General features: G+C 60.8%; 2 protein-coding genes across 3 annotated transcripts; one reads left to right on the forward strand and one right to left on the reverse strand.

The window, feature by feature from the left end:
- Positions 1-581: 581 nt before the first annotated feature.
- Positions 582-9,150, forward strand: SV2A (synaptic vesicle glycoprotein 2A). The gene is made up of 12 exons (XM_032233863.1): positions 582-1,167; positions 3,632-3,812; positions 4,036-4,187; positions 4,585-4,718; positions 4,917-5,006; positions 5,122-5,232; positions 5,484-5,572; positions 6,316-6,480; positions 6,753-6,886; positions 7,333-7,536; positions 7,884-8,043; positions 8,373-9,150. The coding sequence occupies exons 1-12, from the start codon at positions 582-584 to the stop codon at positions 8,554-8,556; spliced, it is 2,190 nt and encodes a 729-aa protein (XP_032089754.1). The 3' UTR covers positions 8,557-9,150.
- A 1,795-nt stretch (positions 9,151-10,945) lies between these two features.
- On the reverse strand, positions 10,946-12,326 carry BOLA1 (bolA family member 1). Of its 2 annotated transcripts, none has more exons than XM_032233901.1 (2): positions 12,215-12,326; positions 10,946-11,584 (listed from the first exon to the last, which is right to left on the reverse strand). In XM_032233901.1, exon 2 carries the CDS (start codon positions 11,562-11,564, stop codon positions 11,112-11,114), a length of 453 nt encoding a protein of 150 aa, XP_032089792.1. In that variant the 5' UTR covers positions 11,565-11,584; positions 12,215-12,326; the 3' UTR covers positions 10,946-11,111. The 2 variants fall into 2 exon arrangements, with proteins under 2 accessions (XP_032089792.1, XP_032089791.1); XM_032233900.1 differs by lacking the exon at positions 12,215-12,326 and adding an exon at positions 11,723-11,832.
- Positions 12,327-12,611: the final 285 nt, after the last annotated feature.

Here is a 12,611-nt window from a genome sequence, read left to right on the forward strand (position 1 = left end):
TCTATGGGAGGAATGTCCCAACCTCGACTACCTGTATTGAACAAGCGTCCCAATAGGTGCCGCTTATTTTATTTATTGATTTAAATGTGTGCCTTCAAGTCCCTTTTGATTCCTGCCAGCACCTGGAGAGACCTCTGCAGTTTCCTTGGCCCCATTTTCAAAAAAGATTTCCTCTTTGCCCCCAGCTTCCCGGGGCTGAGCGAGGGCACCATCTCCCCATCTGGTCCCTTTGGTCACCTGAGCTGCCTTGAGCCACCGGGCTTCCACCTGACCTTCTGTCTTCTTTTACCAACCCCTCCCTTTCCTTCCTTTGCAGGGTCACTGTCAGTCAGCCCCGCAGAGCCCCCTCTGCCTTGCCCCCTGGGCAGCCACTGCCGCCTCCCCCCCCGAAGCAGAAGCCAGGGCTCAGGCAGATGGGTCCCCACCCTTGAAGAGCTGGACCTCCAAGGGGGAGCCTTTGCCAAAAGGAGGAGCTGAATACAGCACACACACGCACACACGGGCCCCGTCCCCAGCACCTTCCTCCTCCTCCTCCTCCTCCTCCTCCTTTCATCTCAAGGCCCGAAGGGCTGGTGGGAGTCATGGACGAAGGCTTCAGAGACCGGACCGCCTTCATCCGTGGCGCAAAAGACATCGCCAAGGAGGTGAAGAAGCACACAACCAAGAAGGTGGGGAAGGGGGTGGACCGCGTGCAGGACGAGTACACCAAGCGCTCCTACGCTCGCTTCGAGGAAGAGGACGATGACGACTATCAGCCCCAGGATGGATACTACCGTGGGGAGCCCTCGGTTGACGATGAGGGGGCCTCCAGCGATGCTACGGAAGGCCACGATGAAGACGACGAGATCTACGAGGGGGAGTACCAGGGAATCCCCCGGAATGATTCCCTGAAAGGGGGGGAGCGGCTGGCGGCCGGGCCGGAGGTAGCCAGTGAGTTCAGAGACTTTGACGACCTGGAAGGAGACAAGAAGAAGGAGAAGGAGGAGCTTTCCCAGCAGTATGAGCTCATCCTACAGGAGTGCGGACATGGGAAGTTCCAGTGGACGCTCTACTTTGTGCTCGGACTGGCTCTCATGGCTGACGGAGTGGAGATTTTTGTGGTCGGCTTTGTCCTCCCCAGTGCTGAGAAAGACATGTGCTTGTCAGACTCCAATAAAGGCATGCTGGGTAAGTCCCCCAGGGAGGGCGCGACGTAGTGAGGGACTGGCAGATCTCCTGGAAGCTTTGGCCTCTTGGGATGACCTTGGAAGGGGGCTGCCCCAATCGTGTTTTCGGGTGTAGATTGAGTTTTTTCTCATTTCAGAAGACGATAGATGATGAGCATGGTTAACTCCCCCCACCCAAGTCCTAGGGTTTCACAGAGCATCATGGAAAAGAGAGAGACGATGCTCTCTGCTAGAGTTGAGATGGGAAACAGGTGGTTTTTTTTTTAAATCATCCTATTTATTGCAACCCGAAACTTGATAAAAGGTTTACCTTCAGCCACATATACTTCCACCAAGAGTGATTCCCAGTTAAGGAATATTTGCAGCTAGGGAAGAGGCATAATAATTTATAGCAAGAAATTTGCAGCCCTGAAGAAAGTCATCCCAGTTCATGTGGAATGAGTTGTGGAGTTGGCACTGCTAATTTTCTGGCAGCAGAAAGTATTCGTTGCAAACTTTCAGATTATATAGCACTCTCTTGCCACCAGTACAATCTTTATGGGATCAGACAGATTGAGAGCATAGTGGATGGTTGCGCAAAGTTTGACTCCTCCGTGCGTATGTATCTGGGGACAGGCCTGAGAGTCCGTAAAGAAGAGCTGTTGTGCTTGCAAGTTATAACACCACTTTGCACTTTGGGATTGTATGACTGCTCTGTGTTGAGTGTAAGGAGACACAAATCCCATGGAAAACCAGCACAGCAGGGAGGACAATGCTGTAAGTTTTCATTCTCCCCTAAAATGCCGGCTCCTGCTATGCAGGGATTCCTTCATTTTATAAACCATGCCGTTAGGGCCACCGGATAGTTTTGAAAAAGAAGTTAAATACATTCAGGGAGGAAATGGCTGTTCTCCACACACAGGCCGAGGAGGTCAAGGAGATCAGGGTCCAGCCGTCCAGCTGGCTGAGCTCCCACCGGGGGTCTGTACTGGTGGGTCCCTTGCCCTGTTCTGATCAGTACTGACCATTTCCTAGCGCCTCTCTGTTGAAGCGGCCTGTGGGCCAAAGAGGTGTTTCCGTGTCCATTTGATCAGAGAAGGCACTGACAAAGGCAGCAGCAGCAGCGATTCTCCCCCAGGCAGTGACCCCAAGTACGGGGGCATCACCTCCTGGGAGGGATGGAAGCCCCTTGGCTGCTGCAGGGACAGCAGCTCCCAGGCAGCTCTGTGACTCAGTCGGGGACCAGCTGCGGCTGCTGCTGCTGCTGACGAAGGCTCCAGCACTGCCTGCCGGGTGACTCATCTTCCCCTTCTCCATCTTAGCCGCTCTGTGCAGAGAGACCAGCCCCCTCCCCAGCTTATCTCCTTGCTGCTTTGGGGCGCTGCAAGGGAGGCCAGGCGGGGAGGGAGAGCAGCGCAGGCAAAATTACATTCTCCAGAAAGGAAGAGGGATGCCGGGCGGAGGAGGAGGAGGAGGCTGGGGGTGAGAAATCGAGGGGGGGGGGCAGTGTCTTTGGAGGCAGTTGTGGGGCCAGATCTCCATGCGACAACACCGCAGTGCGGCAGAGCCGGCCTTCCTCCCCACTTCGGGTGGGAAAGGTCAGGCAGGAGTGGGGCAGCAGCAGCAGAACTCCACTGCCTTCGGGTTTGGGCTGGGCAAGTGAGCCAGGCGCTCCTCCTCTGCTCTGGGCCTAATCAGATCAGCCACCAGGGAGGCCGCCTTCCAAAGCCTTTGGGCTCCCTGGCAGCCAGGGTGGCTGGAGAAGGTGGGCAGGGTGGGCTCAGCAGAGGACGGGACTGGAGGACAGACTCGCCCAACAAGCAGAGCAAGGCCTGTTCCGGACCACAGGGAGGCTCCTTGATGGGGGCCGCCTGCAATAGCTCAGGCGGAGGGGGGCCGTCTCCTCTCCTGGCCCCTGGTCACCCGCCAGCCCTGTGGTTCAAGGCTGGGCCATTCGGTCAGCTGCCTGAGAGCTCAAAAAGCCAGCCCCACCCCCACTTCCTCCCTGAAAAGGCTGGGTGAAGCCACAGAAGAGGGCGGGGGTGCCCCCCCCCACCAGGGCACAGCATGCAGCTCCGTCCCAGGGGTGAGAGGGAGCCCTCGGAAAGACCCACAGCCCCCCTCTTACCTCACGGCAACGGAGATGCTGCCAGAGCCCAGGCCAAGGCCGCCAGGTACCCAGCAGGGGGGCACAATTGGCCGGTGTCAGAGAGGTTAACTCTGGACTGCCAGCAGGTAGCAAGAATCCCCACATGCCCAGTTCTGGACGCCACAGGGCCCTTCCCCTCCTGGCCCTCAGCCTGGCTCGACAGCAGAGTCCGTGTAAATGCAAGACTACCCCCCCCTCCCTAGAGCCGGAGTCTGTCTGGCTGCCAGCCCTTTCCCCAAGAATAAAGAGAGGGTTGCCAAGCTCCCTGCAGAAGGTGGCTCCCACGCTGTAACTCCCCCCCCTCCTCCCCCCCCCTCCTGCTGTCTCTCTCCTGCAGGCCTGATTGTCTACCTGGGCATGATGGTGGGGGCCTTCCTGTGGGGCGGCCTGGCGGACCGGCTGGGGCGCAGGCAGTGCCTGCTGATGTCGCTCTCGGTCAACAGTGTCTTTGCCTTCTTCTCCTCCTTCGTACAGGGCTACGGCACCTTCCTCTTCTGCCGACTGCTCTCTGGTGTGGGGTAAGGGGGCCCTGGGGGCTTTCCTCCCCATCCCGGGCCAGGGCTGGCTTCCCAGTGGTGGTGGTGGTGGGGGGTGAACCGGGCACCCTCCCCCAGCCAAACAGAGCAGTGTGTTCGAGGGCGCCCAGGGCCAGAAGAGAGTCCTGGGGCCGGCAGGGGGCCCAGTGTGGCCTCCGTTGGTCCTCCCCGTCCCCCTCTGAAACCTCTCTCTCTCCCCTCCCAGCATCGGGGGCTCCATCCCCATCGTTTTCTCCTACTACTCGGAGTTCCTGGCCCAGGAGAAGCGGGGCGAGCACCTCAGCTGGCTCTGCATGTTCTGGATGATCGGCGGCATCTACGCCTCCGCCATGGCCTGGGCCATCATCCCCCATTACGGTGAGTCACGGAGGACCGGTGGGATCGGGAGGGCCTTTTCAGCTTGGCCGCAGGGCCCTGGCTGGCTTTCCAGGCCCACATCCCAGGGATTGGGATTTCCCCTGGGCCCACGGAAATTGCTCCTCGGTCGCTGTCCCACTCATCCCCCGGAGGTGGGCAGCTAGCAGGAGGGTTTGTCCCTTCCCCCCAATCTGAAGGTGTCTTCCAGGGGTGCCGTCCTGGGGCTCGGAGAACCAGGGTTTGCCCGTTGTTGCCCCCGATGGCCCCCCGTGGCCTTCCATGGCTCAGATGAGGAGCTGGGGCAGGATCTTGCGGGGTGTTGGTGGTGGTGGTGTAGAGGCTGTTTCTAGCAGTGGACATTCCTCCTCTCGACCACTCCCCCCCCCTCATTGCACAGGGTGGAGCTTCCAAATGGGATCCGCCTACCAGTTCCACAGCTGGCGCGTCTTCGTCTTGGTCTGCGCCTTCCCCTCGGTCTTTGCCATCGGGGCCCTGACCAGCATGCCCGAGAGCCCCCGCTTCTTCCTGGAGGTAGGGAGACCCCGGTGCCCCCTTTCAAGGGCGGAAAGAACTGCCAGATGCCCACCGACTCTGCTTCCTCTGCAGCCGATGCGGGGGGTGGGGGGCAAGGGCTGGGCCTGCGGGGGGGAAAGCTGCTCTCTCGGAGGGGGCAGAGGGAGACCCTCGGGAAGGAAGGTGCTGGATGCCTCCCTGTCTCCCTCTTTCCAGAACGGCAAGCATGACGAGGCCTGGATGGTTCTGAAGCAGGTCCATGACACCAACATGAGGGCCAAAGGCCACCCTGAACGGGTCTTCTCGGTAGGAGCCCTTCCTGCCCCCTTTGCGCCTGCCAGCCTCCCTGCCGCTCTCTTGGCAAGGGGGCCTCTGGAGGATTCCCGAGGGTCCTCACCTCTCCTTTGCCATCCCCTCCCAGGTGACCCACATCAAGACAATCAAGCAGGAGGACGAATTGGTGGAGATCCAGTCGGACACAGGCACCTGGTACCGGCGCTGGATGGTTCGCTTCCTGAATCTTTCTCAGCAGGTCAGTTGTCCGGGGGGGGGGGGGGGAGGTTTTGTGGGATGGCTGGGTTTTTCTTCCCTTGGGCGGGAGCCGTGCTGGGCAATAAAACCAGCCAGGGAGGGGGAAGGTTGCAGTCCGATCGTGGCCTCCACAAAAGGCCTCCAGGACAGCCACCCCCCAAAGGACCCACCGGAGAAGCCGGCCGAGCCCCTCGCGGCCCTTGCTGCGTCCCACACCGGGAAGCTTCAAGTGGGTCCCCTCGCCTTCCACAGGTCTGGGCAAATTTTCACCAGTGCTTTGCTCCCGAGTACCGCCGGGTGACGTTGATGATGATGGCCGTCTGGTTCACCATGTCCTTCAGGTGAGCCCGCTGGGGGAGAGTCAGGCCACCTGCCGCTGGATCTGCCTTGAGGGAGGGAGGGAGACGCATCGATCCCTTCTCTGGAACACAAGACGGGCCCAGACCTCTCTGCACTGGGCTGATAATGGAAAAGCCTCCCCCCATCTCCCCTCGCCTAAAACCCCTCGGTTACTTCCTCCTCCCTCACAAGCCCACCCTGGGCCGCTTGGCTCCCGTCGTGAAGTATTGAGTGGCAAAGAGAATCCAGGCCTCCAATCTATGCGGGGAAGCCGAGAGTAACGTTTAAGGCAGGGAGGCTCGTGGACTTCAACTCCCAGAATTCCCCAGCCAGACTCCTAGGGAATCCTGGGAGTTGAAGTCCACAAGTCTTAAAGTTCCCAGGTTTGGGCACCCCTGCTCTAAGGAGTAAAAGGCCGGCCTCCCACCCCTCCCGCCCACCAGCAGCATCCCCGGGGAGCAGGGCACGAGCCGGGTGGAGGCCACCTTGGGGCCCAGGGCCTTCCCTCCCACCGTTTCCCTCCGGAGGAGCTGAGGGTTGGGCGGCTGCACTTAGGGGGGGCTGCGCAGAGTCCCACCCCCTGCCCAGGGAGGGGTCCTGCCTGACATCCCACTGGGGAAGAAGGGATGTTCTGGAAAACCAGCCCTTCTCTCCAATTGAGGGTCCCCAAACCTCTCTGGTTCTTTCTTTTCCGGTCTGCCCCCCTCCTCCTCCTCCTCCTCCACCTGCTTGGTCTCCCGGGCAGCTACTATGGGCTGACCGTCTGGTTCCCAGACATGATTAAGCACCTCCAGAATGTGGAATACGCCTCCCGCACGAAGGTCTTCAACAACGAGACCTTCCGGCACATCACCTTCAACTTCACCTTGGAGAACCAGATCCACCGCCGGGGAGAGTACTTCAACGACAAGTAGGTGCCAACCCGGCTTTGCTGCCCCCCCCTCCCCCCCCTGGCTCAGCACAGGCTTCCTCGGTGGTGCAGAGATGAGGCTGGGGGCTTCATCTGGGCTGCCCAGCTCCGGTCTTTTCCCAGCAGAGTCTCCAAAAGCAGCGATGCTTTTTGGAGCAGGTAGAGACAGGCGTCCTGCCAGGCCAGAAGAAGCCGCGTTAGGACGGAGCAGCAGGTGTGAATTAACCAGTGGATCCTCAACCTCCCCTTCCCCCCCCCGCCCCCCCGGACAGGTTTATTGGCCTCAAGATGAAGTCGGTCTCCTTCATCGACTCCCTGTTCGAGGAGTGCTACTTTGAGGACGTCACGTCAAGCAATACTTTCTTCAAGAACTGCACTTTCCTGGCCACCGTCTTCTACAACACAGGTGACGTCTCTGGGGGGGTGGGGAGGGCAGAGCTGCTCCCGGGCGCCTCTGGGGGGGGGGTCCTGGGGAAGCCTCCGTCATCCCTCCTGCCTCAGCTGGGCTTCCCCCAAGAGCGGCTCAAGCGCTTTGCTGCTGCTGCTGCCCCAGCCTGAGATCCCCTGGGGAGTCGCGGCCTCTGCTGCCTTTCCGCCCCACTGGAGAGCGAGGAAGAGGCGGCTCAGGAGCGTCTCCCAGCGTGGGAAGACAGAGGCCGCCGTGGGCGAGGGGGGAGCTGTTGGCAGAGCCTGCAAGAAGCCACCCAGAGAGCCCCGGGAGCTCTCGGCCGGGCACTCACGGGCATAACCAGGTTATGGGTGGGCCGAGGGCTTGAGCAGGCGGCAGAGGGGGTGGGGGGATCTGCTGGGTCTCTTTAGGGCCTAAGCCCGGGCCTCTCGCCCCCCCCCCAGACCTCTTTGAGTACAAGTTCATCGACAGCCGGATCGTCAACAGCACCTTCCTGCACAACAAGGAAGGCTGCCAGCTGGACTTCAGTGACGACAACAACGCTTACATGATCTACTTTGTCAGCTTCCTGGGCACCCTGGCGGTGCTGCCGGGCAACATCGTCTCTGCGCTCCTGATGGACAAGATCGGGCGTCTTCGCATGTTGGGTGAGGGGCCCCTTTTGGCAAGCGTTGGGGGGGGGGGTCGGCCCTCCCTCTCAGCAGGGGTCCTGGGGGCCCCTTTTCCGCTCTGGGACTGGCTGTCAAGGGTCAGCCATGCGGGGGGGTGGGGGTGGGGGCTGCTTGAGGCTCCAGAGTGGTGCTGGGCTCCTTTTGAGCTCTGCCTGTGGCTGCCAGGCGGCCCGGCAGGATCTTTGAAACCAGCCATGGGGACTCCGGGTGCGGGCAAAAAGGCTCCTGAGCCTGCCTGTCTTTTACAGTGAGGTCTAGAAAGGGACCCTGGGGACCTAATGCTTCTCCCCCCCCTCCCCCTCCTCCTCCTCTGACCAACCCAGCCGGCTCGAGCGTCATGTCCTGCGTCAGCTGCTTCTTCTTGTCCTTCGGCAACAGCGAGTCAGCCATGATTGCCCTCCTCTGCTTGTTTGGTGGGGTCAGCATTGCCTCCTGGAACGCCCTGGACGTCCTCACGGTGGAGCTGTACCCCTCGGACAGAAGGTGAGGCTCCCCCGACCTGCCCTCCAGGGGAGCTGGGGAAGGGGTCTCACCTACACGGGGCGTGGCGAAAATGCCTGTGGCTTTCTGCCCAATCTGGGTGCCCAGGGCCCTTCTAGCTGCCTCCGTGAGCCTGTTTGGAAAGGGGCCCTGCTCCTTTGGGCCCCTTCTGTGCTTCTGCCACTCATGGGCTCACCCTTGACTGGAGGGGGATCCCTCCCGGCCCCCGGAATCAGAAGGGACGGGGAGACCCAGGGAAAGCTCTGCCCCCACCAAAGCCTACCACTGTCCCTTCCTCCTCCTCCTCACGGCCTCCCCCTCCCTGCTTCCAGGACTACTGCGTTTGGGTTCCTCAACGCTCTTTGCAAGCTGGCGGCGGTTTTGGGCATCAGCATCTTCACATCGTTTGTGGGCATCACAAAAGCCGTGCCCATTTTGCTGGCATCAGCAGCCCTGGCCGTGGGCAGCTCCCTGGCCCTGAAGCTGCCGGAGACCCGGGGGCAGGTGCTGCAATGAGAGCGAGCCCCCCCCCGCACTCTTCCGCCCCCATCCCTGCCCCCACCCGGGGGGAGATTTAGCGTTGTAGACACTGTGACTGTCTTGTTGTACCATTTCAGTGGGAAATCTGTCTTCGCTTGAGTTTTCTTCCACAAGCTCACTTGCTCTTTGAGTTCTCCTCACTATCCCTTCTCCCACGGGGCCACGCTAGGCGTGAAGGCAGCCGGAGAAGCCAAGGGAGGGCCGGCCAAGCCCTGGGAGCTGGGTGGCATTTTGCAAGCTAGGCGCTAGCAAACATAAGACACAATCTTGTATTCTGCAGTCTCCTTTCCTGCTTCTAGATCACAGTTTCCACAAACTTGTGTATATGTGAATATGAGTTCTCTATTTGTCCAGTAAACTAAAGCTACATCTCCCATAGCTAACAATGAGGGCTAGAAGCATGGATCCACACAACACAAACACACAAGCAGGTGAATTTTGGGCTCTGCTGGCGTTTGAATTGGAGGCATAGCGTCCCTCAAAGCCTAGTGGGCAGGCACACGCACACACACACACAGGCCCCAGCACAACTTTTTCTTGGGAAAAAGGTTTTATAAGGAGCGTTTTAACTTGCAGCGTGTTCCCCTCGCTGTTTGCGATGGTGCTTTTCAAGGGGTGGCCCCTCCCTCCCTCCCCTCCTCTGGGCTGATCCAGAGGAGGCCCCTGGCCTGACTGTGGGCGAGTCCCCTCAGTGGGGAGGGAAACGCAGAGAAACCCTGAAAGAAAAGGAGGTGAGGCCAGGACTCGCCTGGTGCCTGGGGAGGCCTCCCTTCCTGCCTTCTTCCCCACTGAACACTGGAAATCGGTTTTGGGGCATCCGAGCACAACCTGGGAGGAGTTAAGCAGAAACGTCTCCTTGCATTTGTCCTGAATAGACCAAAAGAGCAGAAAATGCCCCCCCCCCAAGGGGAGGAAGCGGCTGGCCGAGCGCAGCAGCCGGATCTTGGACCAAACGAAGCCCCTGGATGGGGCCTCTGATGCTTTGGGGGGGGGGCATTCGATCCTTCAGAGGCTGCCTAGTTGCAGGATTCCGAGCCTTGTGCGTTTTGCTACCTTGTACCAAAATGGGAGCCCCCCCCCTGCACCCCATCCCTTCCCCCCCCCTCCTAATTGACGGTGGGACCACTAGGGAGGATGGCCCCAGTCCCTTTCACCCCCTGCAGCAACCATGGTGGTTCCTTCCTTATTGGGAAGAGCAGCCGGGTGTCTCTTCCTCTCCCAAGGTCCTCTCCAGATGCAGAAGGCCACATCTGCTTGTAGGGTGGGGAAGCTGAATTCTCCCCACCTGGCGGACCAGACCTTACCTAGTGAAATCGCGCCCTCCCTGCTGCTGCTTCCAGGCCCCCCCTAGCTTGCGCCCCCCTCCCTTGTCCCGGCGTAGGTGGGCTTCTGAACAAAACCAAGACACAACCCATACGTAGCTCTGTCTGTGCGCAAAACCAACTGACAAAAACTTTGTGCCGTGGTGTAGTTTTTAGATGTTTGTAAACAACAATTTTAAAAAACCAGGGGGAAAACAACCCATAAGGTCAGCTGTAGCCTCTGGGTCATTTCATTTTGTATAAACAAGGAAGCCAAGAATGCTGGTTAGATAGGAGAGTTATTTTAAATGTCATTGTGAGAAACAGTGGATGTTTGTTTTTTTAAGAAAAAAAGATGCTTTGGCTAATATGTGTACAGATCGTCCAACCGGAGAAGGAAATCTGGATGCTTGGCTAAATCGAGCCATGTTCCCACAACCACCATGATGAACTTGTAGTTAACAACAATCCATGTAAAAAATGGAGGGAAATAAAAGATTGAAAAATCTGATGTTCTTTCCTGGTTGTGTGTGTGCTTTTTAATAACCGGACAGAATCGTCCATTTCACAGGCCACCTTTTCGGAGGGAGCCCCAGGAGGACCTTTGGAAAGGAAGCCAAATCAGTTGGCGGGGAAGCTGAGCCTTTGGGAGGGGTGGGGGCTTATGGGCGGAAGAGGGTCCCTCATGGGGAGTTGCGGAACTCCAGTGCCGGCCCGAATGGGGGCTCCTCTGAGGTTCCACTGAGACCCCTCCTACTCGATGAGGGATGCTGCTTTGAGCCTGTGCCATGGCCTCCCTGCCCACCTGGCAGCCTCCTGGGGTGGTGCCTGGTTAAGCTGCAAGAGGCCATTGAAGCAACATTTCCTCCAGAGCGCAGGGCAACCGAATGCCAGGGAGCAAATGGCTCTTTCACCCTGCTGCCGTTTCAGCCAATGTTCTTTCCTGGGAACCCTTTGCCAAGGGGGGGGGGAGGAATCGCGACCCTCTCTCCCTCACCTGGGGAGGAACAGCTCCCCCCCCCCAATAGCCACCTCCCTCTCCCCCAAAACAGCAGACAAGGGGAGGAAAGGCCAAGGCATTTAATAAGCTTCAGCGGACATCACAGGCCCCTTTAGGGCAGGGCAGCCAGCTCTGGGCAGCTCAGCCCGGAAGGAGCATCGCCTCTGGTGGAAGACGAGGCGCGTGGTGGGGACCCGTGGAGGAGGCTGCCCTCGGCCCCCCCCCCCCATCTAGCCCTCCACCGTCGGCTTCCCTAACTTGGCCGCCACCTGCGGGTCGTGCTTGGCCCCTCCCAGGCACTGGGGGCTCTGGCTGGCCTTGGCGCCCTTCTCCCACTGCTGGGGGGTCTTGGCCTGGATGGAGAGGGAGTGGACGGGCCCGGCCAGCTCTTCCTGCAGGAGATCGTTGACCAGCCGGTGCCGGTGGATGAGCGGGAGCCCCTCGAAGCGCCGGCTGGCCACCACCACCCGGAAGTGGGTCTCGGAGCCGCGGGGCACGGCGTGCATGTGGCTGTCATTGATGACCTCCAGGTGGAGCGGCTCCAGCGCCGCCTGCAGCTTCGCCCGGATGCCCGACTCCACCGGCTTCTCCAGGGCCGCCCCGCTCAGCGCCGCCCGTCCGGCGGAGAAGGCCGGACTGCGGAGGGCACGGCCGAGGAGCGCCGGCAGGCTGGAGGGCAGCATCGGCCGGTCGGCTGGAGCAGCTGCAACGGAAACGCCGGAGGAGCGTCAGGGCTCGCAGGGGGCCAAGGGCAGCCCGGCGGGTCGCAGCAACCCCCCCCCCCCCAACACGGCTTCGGAAGGGCCCCTGCGCCGGCCCTGCGCCGCCCAAGGTGACTCACCTGCCGCGTCCCCAAACCGCCTCCCTTCCTGGGCTCCGCGCTGAGCCCGCCTCGCCGCTGCCGGGAAAGCGAGTCCCTGCCAGTTCGAGGGGCGCCAACGGCACTACACTTCCCGGCAGCCTCTAGGAGCCCCCCCCTCGCCCCCTGTTGCATTCTGGGAGCCGTAGTCTTGGCTGGGCGCGACGGGGAAGAGCCGCTTTGGGGCCGCGGAGACCCCGGTGCTCTCGTGGCCGCCCAGAGTGGGAACTGATGGGAACCCCACATCGCTGGCCTCCGCTCCTGGGCTCCAGGTGCGCCGCAGGTAGATGTTCCTTCTGCAGCGGCTGTCAGCGCGCCGCCCGATCCTCCGCAGGAGATTCCCTCCCGGGACTCACCTGTGGCCAGGTGCAGCGCACGCATCCCATCCCCCAGCCCTCCCGACACCGGACCGACCCCATCCAAGCCCCCTGAGTCGGCGCGGGCCCGGATTTGTCCACCAGGTGGCGAGCGAACCTTTCCTGAGCTTTCTGCCAGGCCGGGCCGGCTCCCACGATCGGGTCTCCGAGCTGCTGGGAGGAAAGCGCTTGTCCAGCGGGAGAAAAGAGACCGTTGCTTCCTGCTTCTGTCCCCCGCCCCCCCCGCCCCCTCCTCCGCGAGGCGCTCTGAAGCCGCCCAGCCCAAGCCGAGGCCCATGACTGGGGCAGCCCCCCACCTGGGCCGGTCCCAGAAAGCAGCAGAGGGCCTGGCCTGCTCCACCCTGGCTGGGAGGCAGCCAGGAGATCCCAGGCTGTCGCTTCTGCACCAGGTCCACGCTGTGGCCTCAGGCAACGTCCCTGCGCCCTTTTGAGCATGATGCCTTTGAGCGGGGAGGGGCTTCTGATGCCTCCTTCAGCCCCCCCCCCCGGATCTT

Source organism: Thamnophis elegans, chromosome 17, assembly GCF_009769535.1.
Source record: "Thamnophis elegans isolate rThaEle1 chromosome 17, rThaEle1.pri, whole genome shotgun sequence".
Classification (NCBI taxonomy): domain Eukaryota; kingdom Metazoa; phylum Chordata; class Lepidosauria; order Squamata; family Colubridae; genus Thamnophis; species Thamnophis elegans.

Excerpts from the sequence above, each read along its gene's own strand:
- BOLA1 (XM_032233901.1), bottom strand. The coding sequence starts at position 11,564 with ATGCTGCCCTCCAGCCTGCCGGCGCTCCTCGGCCGTGCCCTCCGCAGT.
- SV2A (XM_032233863.1), top strand. The coding sequence starts at position 582 with ATGGACGAAGGCTTCAGAGACCGGACCGCCTTCATCCGTGGCGCAAAA. Across the intron at positions 5,233-5,483 it reads TCCTGAATCTTTCTCAGCAG|GTCTGGGCAAATTTTCACCA; the intron begins GTCAGTTGTCCG and ends CGCCTTCCACAG. Across the intron at positions 6,887-7,332 it reads CACCGTCTTCTACAACACAG|ACCTCTTTGAGTACAAGTTC; the intron begins GTGACGTCTCTG and ends CCCCCCCCCCAG.